At 38.8% G+C, this 17,331-nt stretch overlaps 1 protein-coding gene across 3 annotated transcripts in view; it reads left to right on the top strand.

Annotated features, from left to right (window-relative positions):
- Positions 1-17,331, top strand: part of LOC108411811 (1-phosphatidylinositol 4,5-bisphosphate phosphodiesterase beta-1) — a 150,958-nt gene that overhangs the window by 82,942 nt on the left and 50,685 nt on the right. For all 3 annotated transcript variants that reach the window (XR_005130197.1, XM_017683563.2, XM_017683573.2), the window contains exons 6-9: positions 2,333-2,386; positions 4,058-4,133; positions 10,786-10,886; positions 12,491-12,657. Coding sequence is in view for 2 of the 3 variants with exons in the window: in XM_017683563.2 (XP_017539052.1) it covers positions 2,333-2,386; positions 4,058-4,133; positions 10,786-10,886; positions 12,491-12,657 (398 nt within the window). In the remaining variant the exon portion in view is untranslated. The remainder of the gene's footprint in view (positions 1-2,332; positions 2,387-4,057; positions 4,134-10,785; positions 10,887-12,490; positions 12,658-17,331) is intronic.

The raw sequence follows: 17,331 nt of genomic DNA on the forward strand, positions 1-17,331 counted from the left end.
TCCTTTATCATGCAGCTGGTCAGTGACATAAAACATACTGTCCAGTGAATGAGCTTTTCTGGCCCAAAAATGGAAGAAACTCAGATGGCAAGTCAAACACCTGACCAAATTCTGGTGATGAACCCAGAGGCTAAAAGCCCTCAAAATAAACAGGAAGAAGAGACAACTACAGAACAGAAAGTTAGACTGGAAAATACCCAGTGTCTGAGAATTGATACACAGCACAAAATGTGGGATTTCATTGCATGTGAATGCTGTACAGTGTGTGGATGCTTACTGAACGCTTCAATTTTTCATGTAAATGCCTTTGGCACAGTAAATGGAGTGAATATAGGTGTGGGCAATATGGATCAATGCTGTCATCATTGTGAGAAAGTATGTCACAGTATACATTAGTACTTGTCAAATTAAAACTGCTTACTAACAAGTAGCTAATATTAAATTTCTTTTTATTATTTACATGTTACGGTTTTTTAACCCTGAAAAAATTAAATAAAGTTTCAGCTTCACAGAAGCTAACAAATGCAGCTTCAGGTTCATTTTGAGACGTCAGTCTACAACTTTCTCTGTTATTCCAAGTTTAGAAACTCAAGCTAGTGTTAATGCCAGAGCACATGTACATGAAAGTATGATGTTTATGAGAAACAGCCCATTCCATAAAGCATGAGGAGTGGAGTGGCTTGTTTCTCAGAGAACAAAAAAGAAACCATACTATGTAAATTAGTAAAGCATTCATATTAATAAACAACCCTGTTTCTACCACCCCTTTTGTCTTAGTGGTTATAATAGTAACATTTGCTGTATATTTTAGATATCTATGTTGCGTGATTTTTCTTCTGCTTCAAGGCAGCATTTTTCACATGATTGATGCCACAAATGCCATAAAGAAGATTCAGAAATGACTGGGGTGTTCACCTCCTGCTGGCCTCGATTGGTCAGAAGCTCAAACTTATTTGTCTAAGATCTGAAATCCTGACCATAATCTAAGTTTTGTGTGTGTAATATAAGTTGCCATGGTGATGTAGCCTCATAAAGTGTGCTCCACTGTCATGAGACAATCTAAAAAAATGTAACGGTCTGGTTGGACTATGTAAGATATGTTTTCACTTGTCCAACTGGGTGTTCAGCTTGTAAACCACACAGACAATCAAAGACCAGCCTGAACCTTCTGAAAACAGTTACCAGCAAAAAGTGGGCAATTTTATTCATTACTTTCTCAGCAAAAAAAAAAAAATGTTGCATAATTTTCTTGCCATATCATCCACCCCTAGGTGAATATATGCAAATTTAAATGTACTTTTAATGACCTTCTGTGGTTGGAAATGTCTTTAGGTGACAGCTGCACTTTAGCACCCCATTGTGTCACTGGGGATCCAAAGTATTGGCACACACAGAGCCAAGAAAACATCACGTTTGGGCTTCTTAGAGTTTTGTCCAGTCATAGGTGTAGATTGACACTGATGTTGATTAAGGTTTATTGCGGCATATCCCTTTGTCTCTAAGCAACTTTTGCTTGACTTTGTCCAAGTCACTCCCACTGTCCTTTGCTCAACTCTAATCAAAGAAAAAAACACAGAGCCGCAGCAGAAGCATGTAATCATCCATTTAGCAGTTTCCATGCTATTAGATGGGGGTGCGTGGTGGCTGGGCATTTACTCTGGTCTGGGCAGCAGCTGCATAGCGACAGCAGCAGTTTTGATGTCCTTGTGCCGCATACCAGATTTGTTTGGTGACTCAGTGGGTGGCCATCAGTGGACGTGGGAGGTAAAGTCAGTGCTATTCGTTGCCCCCAAAGGTTAACTATTACCGATGACTTTGCCCTTAGATGACGTAGCACCTACGGGGGCAACTGCATAATTGACATTAATTATTTGCAAAAAGCCACTTATCACTGAGTGCATAATGATGACCAAAGTTGCACACAGACTTATTTTTAGCATGGTGGCATATCTACCTCCCCATGCTTCACTGCCAATGCAAAGCATCCTAGGATTGTGGAGCAATGCATGAAATGTAAATGCGTGCAAACACACACCCCACACACCCAAAGATGCTCACACACAGACGCTATAATTAGAAATGCATTGGGACAGCTATGCACTGCCACACACACAAACAAATTTTGACAGAAGGCTTATTGATTTCAGGCAAATGATGCTGAGCCATTTTCATGCATATGAATGTGTGAAACATCAATGATATTTATAATGGTGAACTAATGAATGCATCTACAGTGTGTGCTTTTGTCCCAAGGAAGGGGTGGAATACATTCATACCAAAAAAAAAAAGTAATGGATTCTGAAAGGATGATTTCATATTCATTCCTTCACAGATATACCAGACTGCTACTGCAGCTCACACCTGAGGGATGTATTCCTGTGAAAAAGTGAGTAGCACACCAACGGCTCAATCATAATCGTGAATAACACTGTTTCATATAATGTATCTGCAGCTAATTCATCTGTAACTAATCATTGTTAAGATAATTATTTGGCCAAGTAGCACATTTAGCTCACATAGCTCTACATTAGGCTAACATTGCTAACAAACATTAGAAGTCACCTAGATCGTTTTTGTAAATATATCCCCAAAACTTCTCTCAGTATAGTTAAACCACTTTCGTTAAGATTGCACAGACTTGTTGATGTGATTTAGCACACATGATGACTTACTTTGAACTGCACTGTTAGAAATAAACATTCCATGCAAGTACATTTCTCATTAAAGTACAAACAATATAAATACCCTGAGAGGTGCAACAGTGGTTTTAAGGTCCAGCTGTGTACCTTAAATAAGTTTTTTCCAGGTGAAAAGTATGCGTTTGTATATTTTCATAACCTAATGTCTTAAAACAGAATTAATTTTTATACAGGTAAAAAGTAAGGTAAAAAATGTACTTAACCGTTGTTCTGGTACCCCTCTTTGTCACTGGGGTGGTACCTTTTAAGGGTGCATCTTCAGCACCTTTAGTTAAGGAAAATAATTGTATCAATTATATTCCCTTGCAATTATATATTTTTAGATTGTATTGACTCTGTACACCCTTTTAACTTTATTGTTCTGTTCAATAGGAAAAATTGTAAGATAAGGTACACTGTGTAAGATAAGGTATACTGATAAATGTACCTGTACAGTTTGTATTTTCTGACAATGCAGTTCAAAGTGAATTATATTGTGTCCTAAACCACAAGTCTGTGTAAACTTAAAGAAGACCTAGATGAAGTGTGAGTGAATTGAGAGAAGTTGTGGAGATGTATTTACAGAAAAGATTTGGAAGACTCTTGACTTCTCGCGCTTGTTAGCGATGTAAGCCTCGAAGCTCCAGTGCTGAACAAAACAAGCAAATGAAAGAACAATCTTCATGGGTACTACGATGGATCAAATCATTTCAGAGTCATTTCATAGACAGCTCATTATGTCTAGATGCACTGTATGTCCAAAAGTTTGTAGACACCTGCTCATCCAAAGTTTCTACTGAAATCAAAGCTATTAGTAAAAAAAACTGCTGCAGTAACTGCTTTTACTCTTTTAGGAAGCTTTACGCTAGATATTACACTGCTTTGAGGATTTGATTGCAGTCAACCGCAAGGGCAAAAGTGGATCATAAGCATCCCATTCTTCTTTTCTTTGGAGATTATGCAAGCTATGCACAATGGAATGTCTGTGTCAGCAATTAATGCACCTTAAAATAACTACATTTTCTAGTAAGAGAGTGTCTGGAGACCTTTGGACATATAGTGCACATGTATGTAAATGTGTTTTTTTTTTTTCTATATAATTAACTGCTGCATTCAACTATATTTATTAGATCCAAATGTGATGCATTAAATTTACTTGGGTCAAATGTGTTCATTTTAAATTTACATTAACACAGTTATGGCCAAAAGTAAGTAAACTGAAAAACAAAACTGTGTTGATAAATTTCATTCATGTGGAAATGGACACATTTAAATCATATAAAATCAGTGCAGCTTTTTGTTGAAGTCTAATATATGTGCATTTGAGGAACTATCTGTTGTTGTTTCCTAACACTTCTTGTCTTTTTGCTCTGCTCTAGTATCTTCCGGGTGTTTTCAGCAGACAGGAAGCGGGTTGAGAACGCTCTGGAGATCTGTGGCCTTCCATCTGGAAGAGTAAGCTCTGGTTCATATCTGTCACCAATTGTTATTTTACTGTGTTTACTGCCATGGAGGTTCCGTAATTGTGTAGTTACAAAGTTCAGCTTCTGTTCTGAAAGCAAGAGATTAGTGTAGTTTGCATTTAATTAGATATTTAATTGAAGCACATTGAAGATAGAACTATGTGCTCAAAGTAACATTTTAGATTGTTTTTTTTCATAATTGAATTCTGGACCCTGACAAAGATGAACTCTGCTGATAGGTTCCTTATGAAACAGTTTAGAAAAATGTGATTTGCCTTAAAATTAGAGAATGGTAGATCATTCCTAATGGATAAAAATACCTCCTGTCACTAAAAATTATGGGAACGGGGGTATAAAAACAACCAAATGTTTAAATGTCCCTGGACCTTGACCACTGAGAATCAGGCTAAAATCACAAGACAGGGCATATACAGTGGGGCAAAAAAGTATTTAGTCAGCTACTGATTGTGCAAGTTCTCCTACTTAGAAAGATGAGAGAGGTCTGTAATTTCCATCATAGGTACACTTCAACTATGAGAGACAAAATAAGAAAAAAAAATCCAGGAAATCACATTGTAGGATTTGTAAAGAATTTATTTGTAAATTATGGTGGAAAATAATTATTATTTATTTCACCCACAAACAAGCAAGTTTTCTGGCTCTCACAGACCTGTTCCTTCTTCTTTAAGAAGCTCTCCTGTCCTCCACTCGTTACCTGTATTAATGGCACCTGTTTGATTTCGTTATCTTATAAAAGACACCTGTCCACAGCCTCAAACTGTCAGACTCCAAACTTGACCATGTCCAAGACCAAAGAGCTGTCGAAAGACACCAGGAAGAAAATTGTAGACCTGCACCAGGCTGGGAAGAGTGAATCTACAATAGGCAAGCAGGTTGGTGTGAATAAATCAACTGTGGGAGCAATTGTAAGAAAATGGAAGACATACAAGACCATTGATAATCTCCCCTCGATCTGGGGCCCCACGCAAGATCTCATCCCGTGGGGTCAAAATGATCATGAGAACGGTGAACAAAAATCCCAGAACTACACAGAGGGACCTAATGAATGACCTGCAGAGAGCTGGGACCAAAGTAACAAAGGCTACCCTCAGTAACACACTATGCCGAGAGGGACTCAAATCCTGGCAGTGCCAGGCGTGTCCCCCTGCTTAAGCCAGTACATGTCCAGGCCCGTCTGAAGTTTGCCAGAGAGCATATGGATGATCCAGAAGTGGATTGGGAGAATATCATGTGGTCAGATGAAACCAAAATAGAACTTTTTGGTAAAATCTCAACTCGTCGTGTTTGGAGGAAAAAGAATGCTGAGTTTCATCCTAAGACCACCATACCTGCTGTGAAGCATGGGGGTGGAAACATCATGCTTTGGAGCTGTTTTTCTGCAAAGGGGACAGGACGACTGATCCGTTTTAAGGGAAGAATGAACGGGGCCATGTATCATGAGATTTTAAGTCAAAACCTCCTTCCATCAGTGAGAGCATTGAAGATGGAACGTGGCTGGGTCTTCCAGCATGACAATGATCCCAAACACACCGCTCGGGCAACGAAGGAGTGGCTCCGTAACAAGCATTTCAAGGTCCTGGAGTAGCCTAGCCAGTCTCCAGACCTCAACCCCATAGAAAATTTGTGGAGGGAGTTGAAAGTCCATGTTGCCTGCCGACAGCCCCAAAACATCACTGCTCTAGAGGAGATCTGCATGGAGGAATGGGCCAAAATACGAGCTACAGTGTGTGCAAACCTGGTGAAGACTTGCAGGAAACGTTTGACCTCAGTCATTGCCAACAAAGGTTATGTTACAGAGTATTGAGTTGAACTTGTTATCGACCAAATACTTATTTTCCACCATAATTTACAAATAAATTATTTAAAAATCCTACAATGTGATTTCCTGGATTTTTTTTTCTCATATTGTCTCTCATAGTTGAAGTGGACCTATGATGAAAATTACAGACCTCTCTCATCTTTCTAAGTAGGAGAACCTGCACAATCAGTGGCTGACTAAATACTTTTTTGCACCACTGTATATTTCGTTGATGGTACAGTTGTTTTTTGAAAAATATATGCCCATTTTGAATTTTATACAAACAACACATTCCAAAAAAGTTGGGACGGGGGCAACAAAAGGCTGGTAAAGTTATGTAATGCCAAAAAAATAAAACCTGGTGTTCAATTCGCAACAGGTCAGTAAAAACATTGGGTATAATGAAATCTTTCAGATGTAAAGATGTGCAGGGGTTCCCCACTGTGTGGAAGACTGTGGGCAACGATTAAAAATACACTTCTGTCAAGTCTATCATCTATAGTACATCCATCCATCCATCCATTTTCTAAGCCGCTTCTCCGTCAGGGTCGCGGGGGGATGCTGGAGCCTATCCCAGCAGTCTTCGTGCGGAAGGCAGGATACACCCTGGACAGGTCGCCAGTCCATCGCAGATCTATAGTACATAATATCATTAAAATGTTCAAAGAATCCAGAACAAGGGAATTAGTACACATGGCTTGGGTGACTTGCACATCTGTGAAGGCACCATTAATGCTGAATGATATTTACAGATTTTGGAGCAACATATGCTGCCATCCAGAGGACGTCTTTTTCAGGGAAGGCCTTGATTATTACAAAAGGACAATATTAAATCACATTCAGCACATATTACAGCAGCATGGCTCCGTAGTAAGAGTCTGGGTGCTAAAATGACCTGCCTGCAGTTCAGACCTGAAAGCATTTGGCACATTATGAAGTGAAAAATGTGACAAAGGAGACCAGCGGTACAAATCCAACCTGTTAAGTAGCTGTAATCCTATATTATGCAAAAATGGGAGGACATTTCACTTTCAAAACTACAGCAGTGTATCCTCATTTCCCAAACGCTTACAGAGTGCTGTTAAAAGAAGAGGTGATGAAACACAGTGGCAAACATGACCCTGTCTCATTTTTTTGGAATGTGTTGCTGGCATCAAATTCAAAATGGGCACATATTTGGCAAAAAAACATTTGATATTGTGTATTTGTACCATTTTAAATTAAATATGGGGTTTAAGTGATTTTCACATCATTGCATTCTGTTTTTATGTACATTTTGCCCAGTGTTCCAACTTTTTTGGAAACATAGTATTTAAAAAGAAATCAATAAAAATGTCATTTAACACAACTACTCCTTCTGATTAGCTATGTGTCAGCTATTTTTCAATGAAAGTCAACATTTTCTACAATTACATCAAGAAAAAGTGGAATGAAAAAAAAATCCTTGGTACTAAGATTCTAACAACAAAATACAGCAGCACAAATCCTAACAAAGACAAAACAGAGAGCTCATCTCACTCGCATTTTGACAGAAAAACATTTGCTACCAGTATCTTTCAGGATAGATTCTGCTGCTAGTTTTTAAGGCTCTAAATGACCTTAAGCCACCTGTTTGCATCACAGAATGTCTATCTGTTAATGTTCTAGCACGTGATCTTGGATCTGAAGACTTCTGTAAACACCTTCTGTGAAATACAGAAAATGTGGAGAAACCAAACTGTGGGACTCAAATCCAACTTTTTTTAAACAGTCCAATTCAGTGCTCACTTTTAAGAAACATTTGAGAATGTATCTCTTTAGTGTGTACTTGAAATCCTACACCTTCATCTATTATCTCATTAACTTTTTAATTTGATTTGTTATCATCTTCTATGATTTTAATTTATTACTAATAATTTCTTCTGTTGCTGTCAAGCTTTATCACCTGTCTGTAAAGCACTCTGAGCTGCCACTGGTATGAGAAGTGTTCTATAAATAAATATATATTTATTGAAAAGATTTTACTCTGAGCACTTTTGGACCGTTTCTATTTGTCCAATCATCATGGCACTTTCACACAATGTACAGGGCAGCAGCTGTGTTCAGATTACATAGATAAATGGAATGAAAAATCGAGATGACAATATTTCATATGATTAAACTGGTCTCTCTTAAGGTAAGAAGCATTTTTAGATGGGTAGTATTAGCTAGATTGACTGGGGGCAGTCATGGGCTGGAGGTTAGGGAACTGGCCCTGTTAACCGGAAGGTCGCTGGTTCAATCCCCAGAGCTGACAGGATGTGACTGAGGTGTCCTTGAGTAAGGCACCTAACTCTCAACTGCTCCTCAGGCACTGTGGATAGGACTGCCCACCACTCCGGGCAAGTGTGCTCACAGCCCCCTAGTGTGTGTGCTCACTAGTGTGTATGTGGTGCTTCACTTTGTGGATAGGTGAAATTTCCCTGTTGTGGGACTAATATGGGTCTCTTAATCTTTAATGTATCCATTATATAACTAAAATTTCATCACTTTAGACAAATCAGACCAATGTTGACATGATAAAATTTAGTGTTTTGTCAAAAATGCGTGAATTCCATTTTCTATTCTTTTTTCAAAAAACTGATTGTATTCTGACAATTCAGTGAGTAATGTAGATTACTTGATTACTGATATAATTAGAGATGACAGCATTACTATTAAGAGATAGGATTGCACTGACAGTGTTAGACTCATGGGAAGGAGCTGAAGCAACACACACACACACACACACACTCATTCACAAAAGAGAGGCAGTCTGTCTGTAATTACATAATTAGCAGTATCGTCGTGTTAGAGGCCGGCTGGGATTTGTTGTTGTTGTTGCGATGTGTAATTAATTAGAGATAAATGTCGGTGGTGCTAATCCCTCAACTCAGCCTTTAACACTGACTCACTGGTTCCTGCAGAGCTGGCCGTCTGTCTGTGTCTGTAAGTGCACATGTCTCTTTTTACTCTGATCAAAGCCCAAACCTCTGTGTCATCACTGTGTCAATAGCTCAATGTTCCCGTGAAACTAGGGAGTGTGAGCCCTGTTCCTCAAAATGTGTTCCCTTAACATTTGTTAAGATGTGTGTTACCTCAAAATATTTCTCTATTGGGTCATTCCTTCCTCTCCTCTCCTGCCTTGTACTTTCTGTTATAACTTACTTTTTCTTGTGTTTTATTCTTTGCTCTGATGAATATAACATTTTGTAATGTTTTATAATGTGTGTGAGTTTTATATACTAAAAATGGCCATAATGAATTTTACATAGTTATTTTTCAAACCCTCTTTAGCCCTTAGAATTAAACAGGGTTTTTTTTGGTAGTGTGCCTTTATACTCTGCCTTTATAACTGATTTATGTTCTGATTTTCTGTATTGTGCTGAAGCACACCTTCATAAACATTCTTTCCATAACTTCAGCAGAAACAGCTGGGGTTGAGGGGCCAGATAAATGTAAAGCTGGTTCTTGTAAAATCACAGAAACAGGTAATTTGAAATCAGCTGTTTTTGCAGCACAGTTTCCATGTGTGGACTGGACATCAAGCTCTTTTTTTTTTTTTAAATGATGTCTTTTTCATCCTCCAAATTCTCACACACACACACACACACGCACACACACACACACACACACACGTCCATCTTCTAAGCTGCTTATACTTCTGGGCCGCAGGGGAAGCTGGAGCCTATCCCAGGAGTCTTTGGGTGGAAGGCAGGATACACCCTGGACAGGTCACCAGTTCATCGCAGGGAGGACAGACAGACATATATGTCTATAATATATAAATTTAGAATATCTAAAATTATTGCAAAGTAACTGACTTTAAATCCTGGGACATCGGCAGTTTTTGAAATATTCAGACCACTTGGTCTGGCATCAACAACCAAACCACAGTCACAGCACCTTTCTTGCATTCTGATTTTTGATGTAAACATGAAGGTTGGATAATTGTATGACGGTGTAGGTCTACAGGTGTTCCTAGTAAAGTGACTAATTAGTGTATATTGTTTTGAATTATTAAACAAAAATAAAAGAAGATAAACAAGTGAAAGTTCTAATCTGTAGAGCGTGTCCTCTGGCAGCTAGCACTGAATGATTTGCTGTATCAATTGCTGCTGACAGATGGATGAGGAGGGCAACACAGTGGTGCTTATTGTAAGGCAAGAACTTTATTCGCAGTGAGTAATGGAGCTGTGTGTCTAATTTATTGAGTTCAATCACATAATTGCATGATTAATAATGTATTTAGGTAAATGAGAACATTCATATTGGATTTACATTTTATATGTAAACTACACTTTGATTTATTTCTTTGTTTTGATGTCAAACAATAACCCAAACATGACAAAATGTAAAAGATGGTTTCTCTCTGTCCAAGCTGTTGAAGGGTGCAGGTTGTCAGGTCGTCCAGTCCTCTCTCTGACCACTCCATTCTCCTTTTTCTCATCTCCTGTGATGCTGTCCAAGAATACTCCCCTCATTGAAGAACTTATTCACTGACATTCTTTCGCTCGGTAGAGCCCTCATCTTTAATGATCACTGGGCCGTGTAATTGGCCGTGGCGAGTTATTCTCTTTCTTTTGGTATGACGTTTCTGCTTTTTTCCTTTTTGAATATGTGGCCCATTCGGCTGAGCACTCACACCACTTTAGAAATAGCTGTTAAGTGTAAATGAATCTGTGCAGGTGATTGAGAAATACTCTACACCCTAATGTTCAATCACAGTCACTCATTTATAAAAGCTGACATAACTAAATTACCAACTAACATTACCAAACTTTTTTTGATAGTTCTAACCTGTTTATTTTCTTATTGCCCCCTGCAGAATGACTTAATCCCCCAGCAACAGTTCACTCCCGAAATATACAGAGTGTTCCTCAATAACATCTGTCCCCGGAAGGACATCGATACCATCTTCTCAGAAATGTAAGCCGCTTCATGCTTCATGCTGAGTCCAGTTTTATGATGGAAATTGCTGTGTTACCTCACCTCAGGAACGTAAAGCTGGTCTGCTGGGAAGCTAGATAGTCCCAGAAAGAAACATGGCAATGGAAACACAGCCACTTCTGTAATTCTGGACACTGCATTCTTGCAAATTAAACTCATAAATCAAATAGAGTGCTGGACGTAAGGCGTGATAAGAGACTGAGTCATTGGGTAGAGTGTATGACGAATTGGAGAGGCCAGGCATATTAAGCTGCTCTAATTGTGCTTCATGTATCCTTAACAAGTCCCTGTGCATTAAAACCCATCATTTAGATGTTGACTCACAAATTGAAAGTCATTTAGTCTTTAATCAGCTCCTTTTCAGTACAAAGTGATCCCATAAACCTTTTCTGTTCACCTATTTGGTCTTTCTGTCCACTTGATGTCTTGCTTACTAGAAGTATGTGTTTGAATTCGTATGACTGCGAGTATGTAGTCATTGTGTTAGCTACAGTGAAGACAGTGGAAAGTTGCAGTAGTTGTTTTAAGAAGTTCAAGGACTAGTTAAGCAAACAATCTAACTTGCACAACCTTCCGTTTCACCATACAGTGAGGCAGCCAAGACTTGTTTGGTGTCTGCAGTTTTCTTCTTTACTTTTGCTATGTCATTACAGGGCCACATAGGAGAAATGTAAAATTCAGGCTTCAGTATGTGTGCTTTTATTTTTGTTTCACTATGTTTTGTTTCTTCAATTTTTAGAGATAACAGTGTGTCATACAGCGTCAGCAATTGCATAAGCACAAGGTTCTCAAATGTTCCATGTCATATTTCAATAATGCATACTGGGTATTCTAGTGAGAGAAAACAGATAGTGAAAAAAAAAGTATAACATTTTGAAGCCTGTCAAACTGATGAGGCAGAGAGATACAATGCTGCATTGCAGAACATTACATAACATGACAGTTAAAATGAAATGTTAGTTTTAGGCTGGAATACCCCTTTAACAGTTTCAACACAGAGACAGGTCTGATCATTTAGTTTGCATGATGCAAATGGCTGGCTATGAGCTTCCAGTATATTAAAGGGCCCATTTATCTTTCTTGCATTTAATTTTTCCCACTTATAATGTGAGTGTTGTTGTATGTACCTAAAACAGTCAAAACTGACCATCTTTCAAACTGTTTAGGCTAAACTGGCCTAGACTGGATAGGTGGATATATGTGAATGCATTGTTTTTTGTGACCTCACAGAGACAGTGAATTCAATTTTCAGCTTAGAAAATGTTCATGTACTCTTATTTAAAACAAGGCAGGAAAATGCAGTTTTCCATTATATGGGCTTTTTAACCTCATAGCTCCAGTGTTAAACTAAAGAAGCAAACTTAGGACATCAAATAAATCTTGGCTGACCAACTGCATTTGGGGTAAAACTGTGCAAATATGATTTTCTTTTGTTGAAATGTCACTTTAAAACATTTAAAAATGTAGCATGTAAAAAAATGTAACTGAGAACTTGCTTTGTTAACAACAAGTTTGTGACATTAACTTACCTCTCTCTCTATCTGTGTATTTCTCTCTCACTCTTACTCTTGCTCTTGCTCCAGTGGTGCTAAGAGCAGACCGTACCTCACAGTAGAGCAGATGACAGACTTCATCAACAATAAGCAGCGAGACCCACGCCTGAACGAGATTCTGTACCCGCCCCTGAAGCCTGAGCAGGTGCAGGCACTGGTGGAGAAGTACGAGCCTGACACCATGCTCTACCAACGAGGTGAGTGAATCCGCCTGCCAATCAAACCATGGTGGCCCATAAACAACACTTCTTTTTCATGAGTGAAGGAGTGCAGCTGTGTTCAAGCAAGGCGAAATCAAGCGCTACCCTTGTGCTCTCTGTAGGGCTCTGAACTTGGCAGGGTCGTTGCCATAGTAACAGTTGTGCTATAAGAGTGCAGTGAGTTTGGTGGCCCAGTGGGAAGCTGGAATGGAATGTTAACAATAGAGATGGGCTCTTACAGTAACGTGCACTTGCACACATGCATGCACAGGGGGCTTAGAGTCTCTCTTAAAAGTCATGTCTACAAATTTACAGTCCCCACACAGCTGTCGCATTAATATGCACGCCTGTTAGTGCCAGGACATGCTCTGTCAGTTTAACGTGCAAAAACACACACACAATCACAGAGTGGTGAAACTCGCCATCTTTACTGCTGAAAGACTCGACCTATCTGGGATGCTTTTTTTTAGACCCAGTCATGTTAATGACTGATTGTCAATCAACCACCAGGTTTTTTTTTTTTTTTTTTTTAAGCATTACACAATTTTAACAGCTTTTTGTTGCCCCTGTCCCAACTTCTTTGGAACATGTTGTTGGCATCAAATTTAAAATTAATTAATTTTTTTTTCAAAAAGCAATAGAATTTCTCATTTTCAACATTTAGTATATTGTCTTTGTACAATTTTTAATGAAATATAGGGCTAAATGATCATGCATTTTGTTATTTATTTTATTTACATTTTTCCCAGCATCCCAACTTTTTTGGAAATGGGATAATAACTTTGTCTAGTCCTAAACATAAATTTTACATAGTAACCAAAAAAGAATTGCTTTGAAGAAAAAAAAAACATCATTTTGTACGATAACAGGTATGCACTCGCATGCCATCTCTGGTCTGCTGCACAGTGTAGTGTCTCCACTGGGACGGTTTTTGTTAAAACAGCTGCTGCACAGACCGATTCAGTCCTGAATCACTGTCTGTTACGCTGCCAACTCTGCCTTCTGCTCACAACACAGACACCAACATATGCGCGCACACTCACACACACACACACACACACACATGCACAGTCTGTTCTGTTACAGATCAGCAGAGCTGAATCTGTGAAGTAGCTGTATGTTGTTTTTTTTTTCCTCACAATTATAACTAATTGAATGGTGCTGACAGAGAAGCTCCTTTGATTTATGTTTTGTGTCTGTATAACGTCATTGGTAGCAGACACTAAAACCTGAGGCTTATGTTACACAAATCAGAACCGAGGCAAACTCTTTAGAGTTAAATCATTCAGAAAAATGTTTTTGATTAAGAGGAGCCATCCTGGGCAGTGGCACATTGCTCATCATCTGATGAACAGTTAAAAGCTGCGAGTGTTGTATCTGTTTGCAGCAATGTGCTTGAGGAGGCACTGCTGCTACCATCTGTTTGACAGTTCCTCCTCCTGCTCCTCCTGCAGATGCTGCAGACTTTGCTCTTTTCCCCTCACTCTGACACTTCTGTAAAGGGCTTGTGCGTGATTCAGAGAAACGAGGCAAAGATCGTTCTGAATTCCCCATCTGCACCAGCAGCACGCCCTGAGCTGCAGGAGATACAGCACAACTGAAGAGACAACACATGATGCACATCTCTGCATTTTCCAACAAAACAAAAATAAATCTAGAAATAAGAAAGAATATAGGGTCAATTAACCCTTAGAAGATTTGCAAGGGTTATCATTTTGCTATATAGTTTGTCAGTCATCCCTATTTGAGGTGGCTTTGGGTCTTCTAGGTTACTTTCATGAAAAAAATTAACAGAAAGACAGGAAAGTTATTACAATTATGTATAATTTACATTCTGTACGGAGAGGTTCAACTCTGCACTTTTTTATTTATTTATTTACTTTTTTCCATATGTTTCAGTACCAGCGAATGACAAAAAATATAAAAGAGTGATTATTTTCTTACCACTAAACAAGACAGTATGCACTTTTCATCAAATTTAAATAATTTATTCATGTTTATGGTGTCGTGTAAATCTCAGATGTTCATGATGTCATTCACCAGCCGCACCAAGGGCTCATCAGTGCGTATGTAATAGATTGCATATGCAGTGTGCAGCAGTATAATCACAATGTCATTTTGTAGCCCTAACTTTAACCCCTTAAAGGCTTATTATTCAGTAACTACAGGGGCTTCAGTGCAAACTAGGTGAGCTGTTCTTTGGTTATGGTAGTGTGTTAATAAACTTTGGCCATTTCTAGCTATTTAAGGGTTTAAGGAGAGTTTCACCAGTTGATGAGCTCTTGGAAATCACCAAAAAGTCATAGCCCCATTGTTTGGTGACAGGAAATAAGAGTGTGATAAAAAACAGGAATCTGGGAGATCTCTTCACTTCTTTAGGACTCCACTCAACTGCTTAATTGTGCTCTACATCAGATTCTATAGTTAATTGCACAGACTGTGTCTTCGTCTCCAATCCCAGTGCAGCATTCTGTGTGGTCTTCATCCACTTTGTTCCCTCAAAAGCCTGAAAAGGTGAGGTCTCGCTGAGATGAAAGTCACTCTCCATGCCCTCATTAGGGAGACCATGTTCAGATGTCAGAGGAAAAAGCGTTGTTAATTAGGTTGTGGAAGTCTTCCGAGGGCATGGCGGGATTAATTAGCGTAAAGTGGCCAGAGGGACTGAGGGGATCTCCCATAGACTGGAGCTTTACCTGGAAGAGCTGGAGACTGTCTTCCTCATCAGCACTCACCTTTCAGGAGATCAGACATCTCAACGTTCAGCAATCTTTGGCCGTCACTGACCATCACACTAATTGGTAGAAGGTGTGAGCTAGCTTCTTTCTAGCAGCGGTTGCAGTGTCAGGGGTCTCTTTTGTCTTTGTGCTGCCTATTAATTGTGAAAAGTGGAAAAGATTCTTGTACTTTTCTATATTTTCTCAACGTAAAGTTCAGTAAGGAAATAAAATGCCATTTTTTTTACCTTTAACACCAATGTGCATACATGCTTATTTGGTATTTTATAATCCCCATTTTAGGGGACCAAAAGGAATTGGACATTTGACATTTCAGCTATTTCCTGGACAGACGTGTGTCTTTGCATCATTTATTTATTCGAAAAAAGATCTTGAGCTAAATCTTGATTTGGTATTTCCATGTTCCTGTATCCTTTCAGAGTGATGACAGAAGTGTCAATCTATTATCTATCATGAAGCTGTAAAATAAAGAAAAATCATAATATACATTATCAGAATTAACCCCTTGAAATCCCAGGCTTATTACATAGTAAGGCTTAATATTTAGTAACTACATGGTTAAACTGGTTCATAGGTTATAGAAGTGTGTAATAAAACTTTGTGCCTGCCAGCGGGCCCTGGCCATGTTAGGGGCTAACTGTTTAATTGGAAGCAAGGATGAACTGTTGGGCTGGCACAACCTGACACACTGTGGAGAGCCACAGTAGACCACTCAAGTAGCAAATTACTTCAAAAGACAAACACATGCACGCCACCACGTGCCATAGTTCTTAAGTGAAATTTAAAGGTTATTCCCAAATCTTAAAAACTTAACTGACCACTATGCAATATGTCTCTTTTAGGAGACCTAAGTTCTTGCTGTCTCCCTTCAATTTGGTTTTGGTAGCATGTATAAAAGCAGTATCTGAAATTTGAGCCTAAAGGTGTAACATGTGATCTGTCACTGCAAATTCACCCATCATTTCAGCCATTGTGATCTTCTGTGATCTGTTATGCGGTAGAATCAGTGCTTTCCTTTCACAACTGCTAGTTTACTGTTTGACTGGCAAAATCACCAGTCAGGATGAAGAATGAAGAATCTCTGGGGAAAATACACACAGAATGTGTGTATTTGATTTTTTCTAAATGTAATGTGAAGAAAGTAGATGAATGCAATATAAAAAGGCATATTTTTCTTTACAAATTTGCTCAAATAAGAGTTTAAAGTATCCTCTATTTAAAAAAAACATAGTTCATTGAAAAGGTTACCAAACCCTTTAAAATCCCAGGCTTCTTGCATCTAAAGGCTTATTTAGTAAATACATGAACTGCAGCGCAAATTTCCTGATTTATAGACTGGTTTAGTAGATATTTGGTAAATGTAATGGAGTAAATGAAACGCATTACTACCAAGCACTGAAAGCCAGAACACAGTTTCATAATTAAGCATATAGATTCACTTGTAGCCTTCCACCCAGTGATTGCTGGAATAGGCTCCAGCTTGCCCCCGCAACCCAAAAGGGTAAGCAGCTTAGATAGTGTATGTGTGATTCTCTTGTAATAGAGTGGTGAAAAGAGAATGTCTGGAGAAAAACAGAATTGTTCATGATCCATGACATACCTCCTCTTTGCTTACCATGACAATATGGATCTGTGTGGCTGTGTGCCTTCATGCCTTTATCAATGATGTAACGGATGACCACACCAGCAGGGTTAATTCTGAAGTGTATAGAAGCATCTTAAATGCTCTGATCCAACCAAATCACTCTATTTTTACTAAAGCATCTATGGACTTTTTTAGAACCAAGACATGGAATGTTCTCGACTGGCCAAGTCAAGCAGGAACCCAAAAAGGCTACACTGGGGTGGACAGTCCCACAGTGATGTCTAGGGTCACTGCTTTCACAGACTTAGTCAATGATTGCGAGAACATTGCTATTTAACAGTTTTATCTAGG

Source organism: Pygocentrus nattereri, chromosome 4, assembly GCF_015220715.1.
Source record: "Pygocentrus nattereri isolate fPygNat1 chromosome 4, fPygNat1.pri, whole genome shotgun sequence".
Lineage (NCBI taxonomy): Eukaryota > Metazoa > Chordata > Actinopteri > Characiformes > Serrasalmidae > Pygocentrus > Pygocentrus nattereri.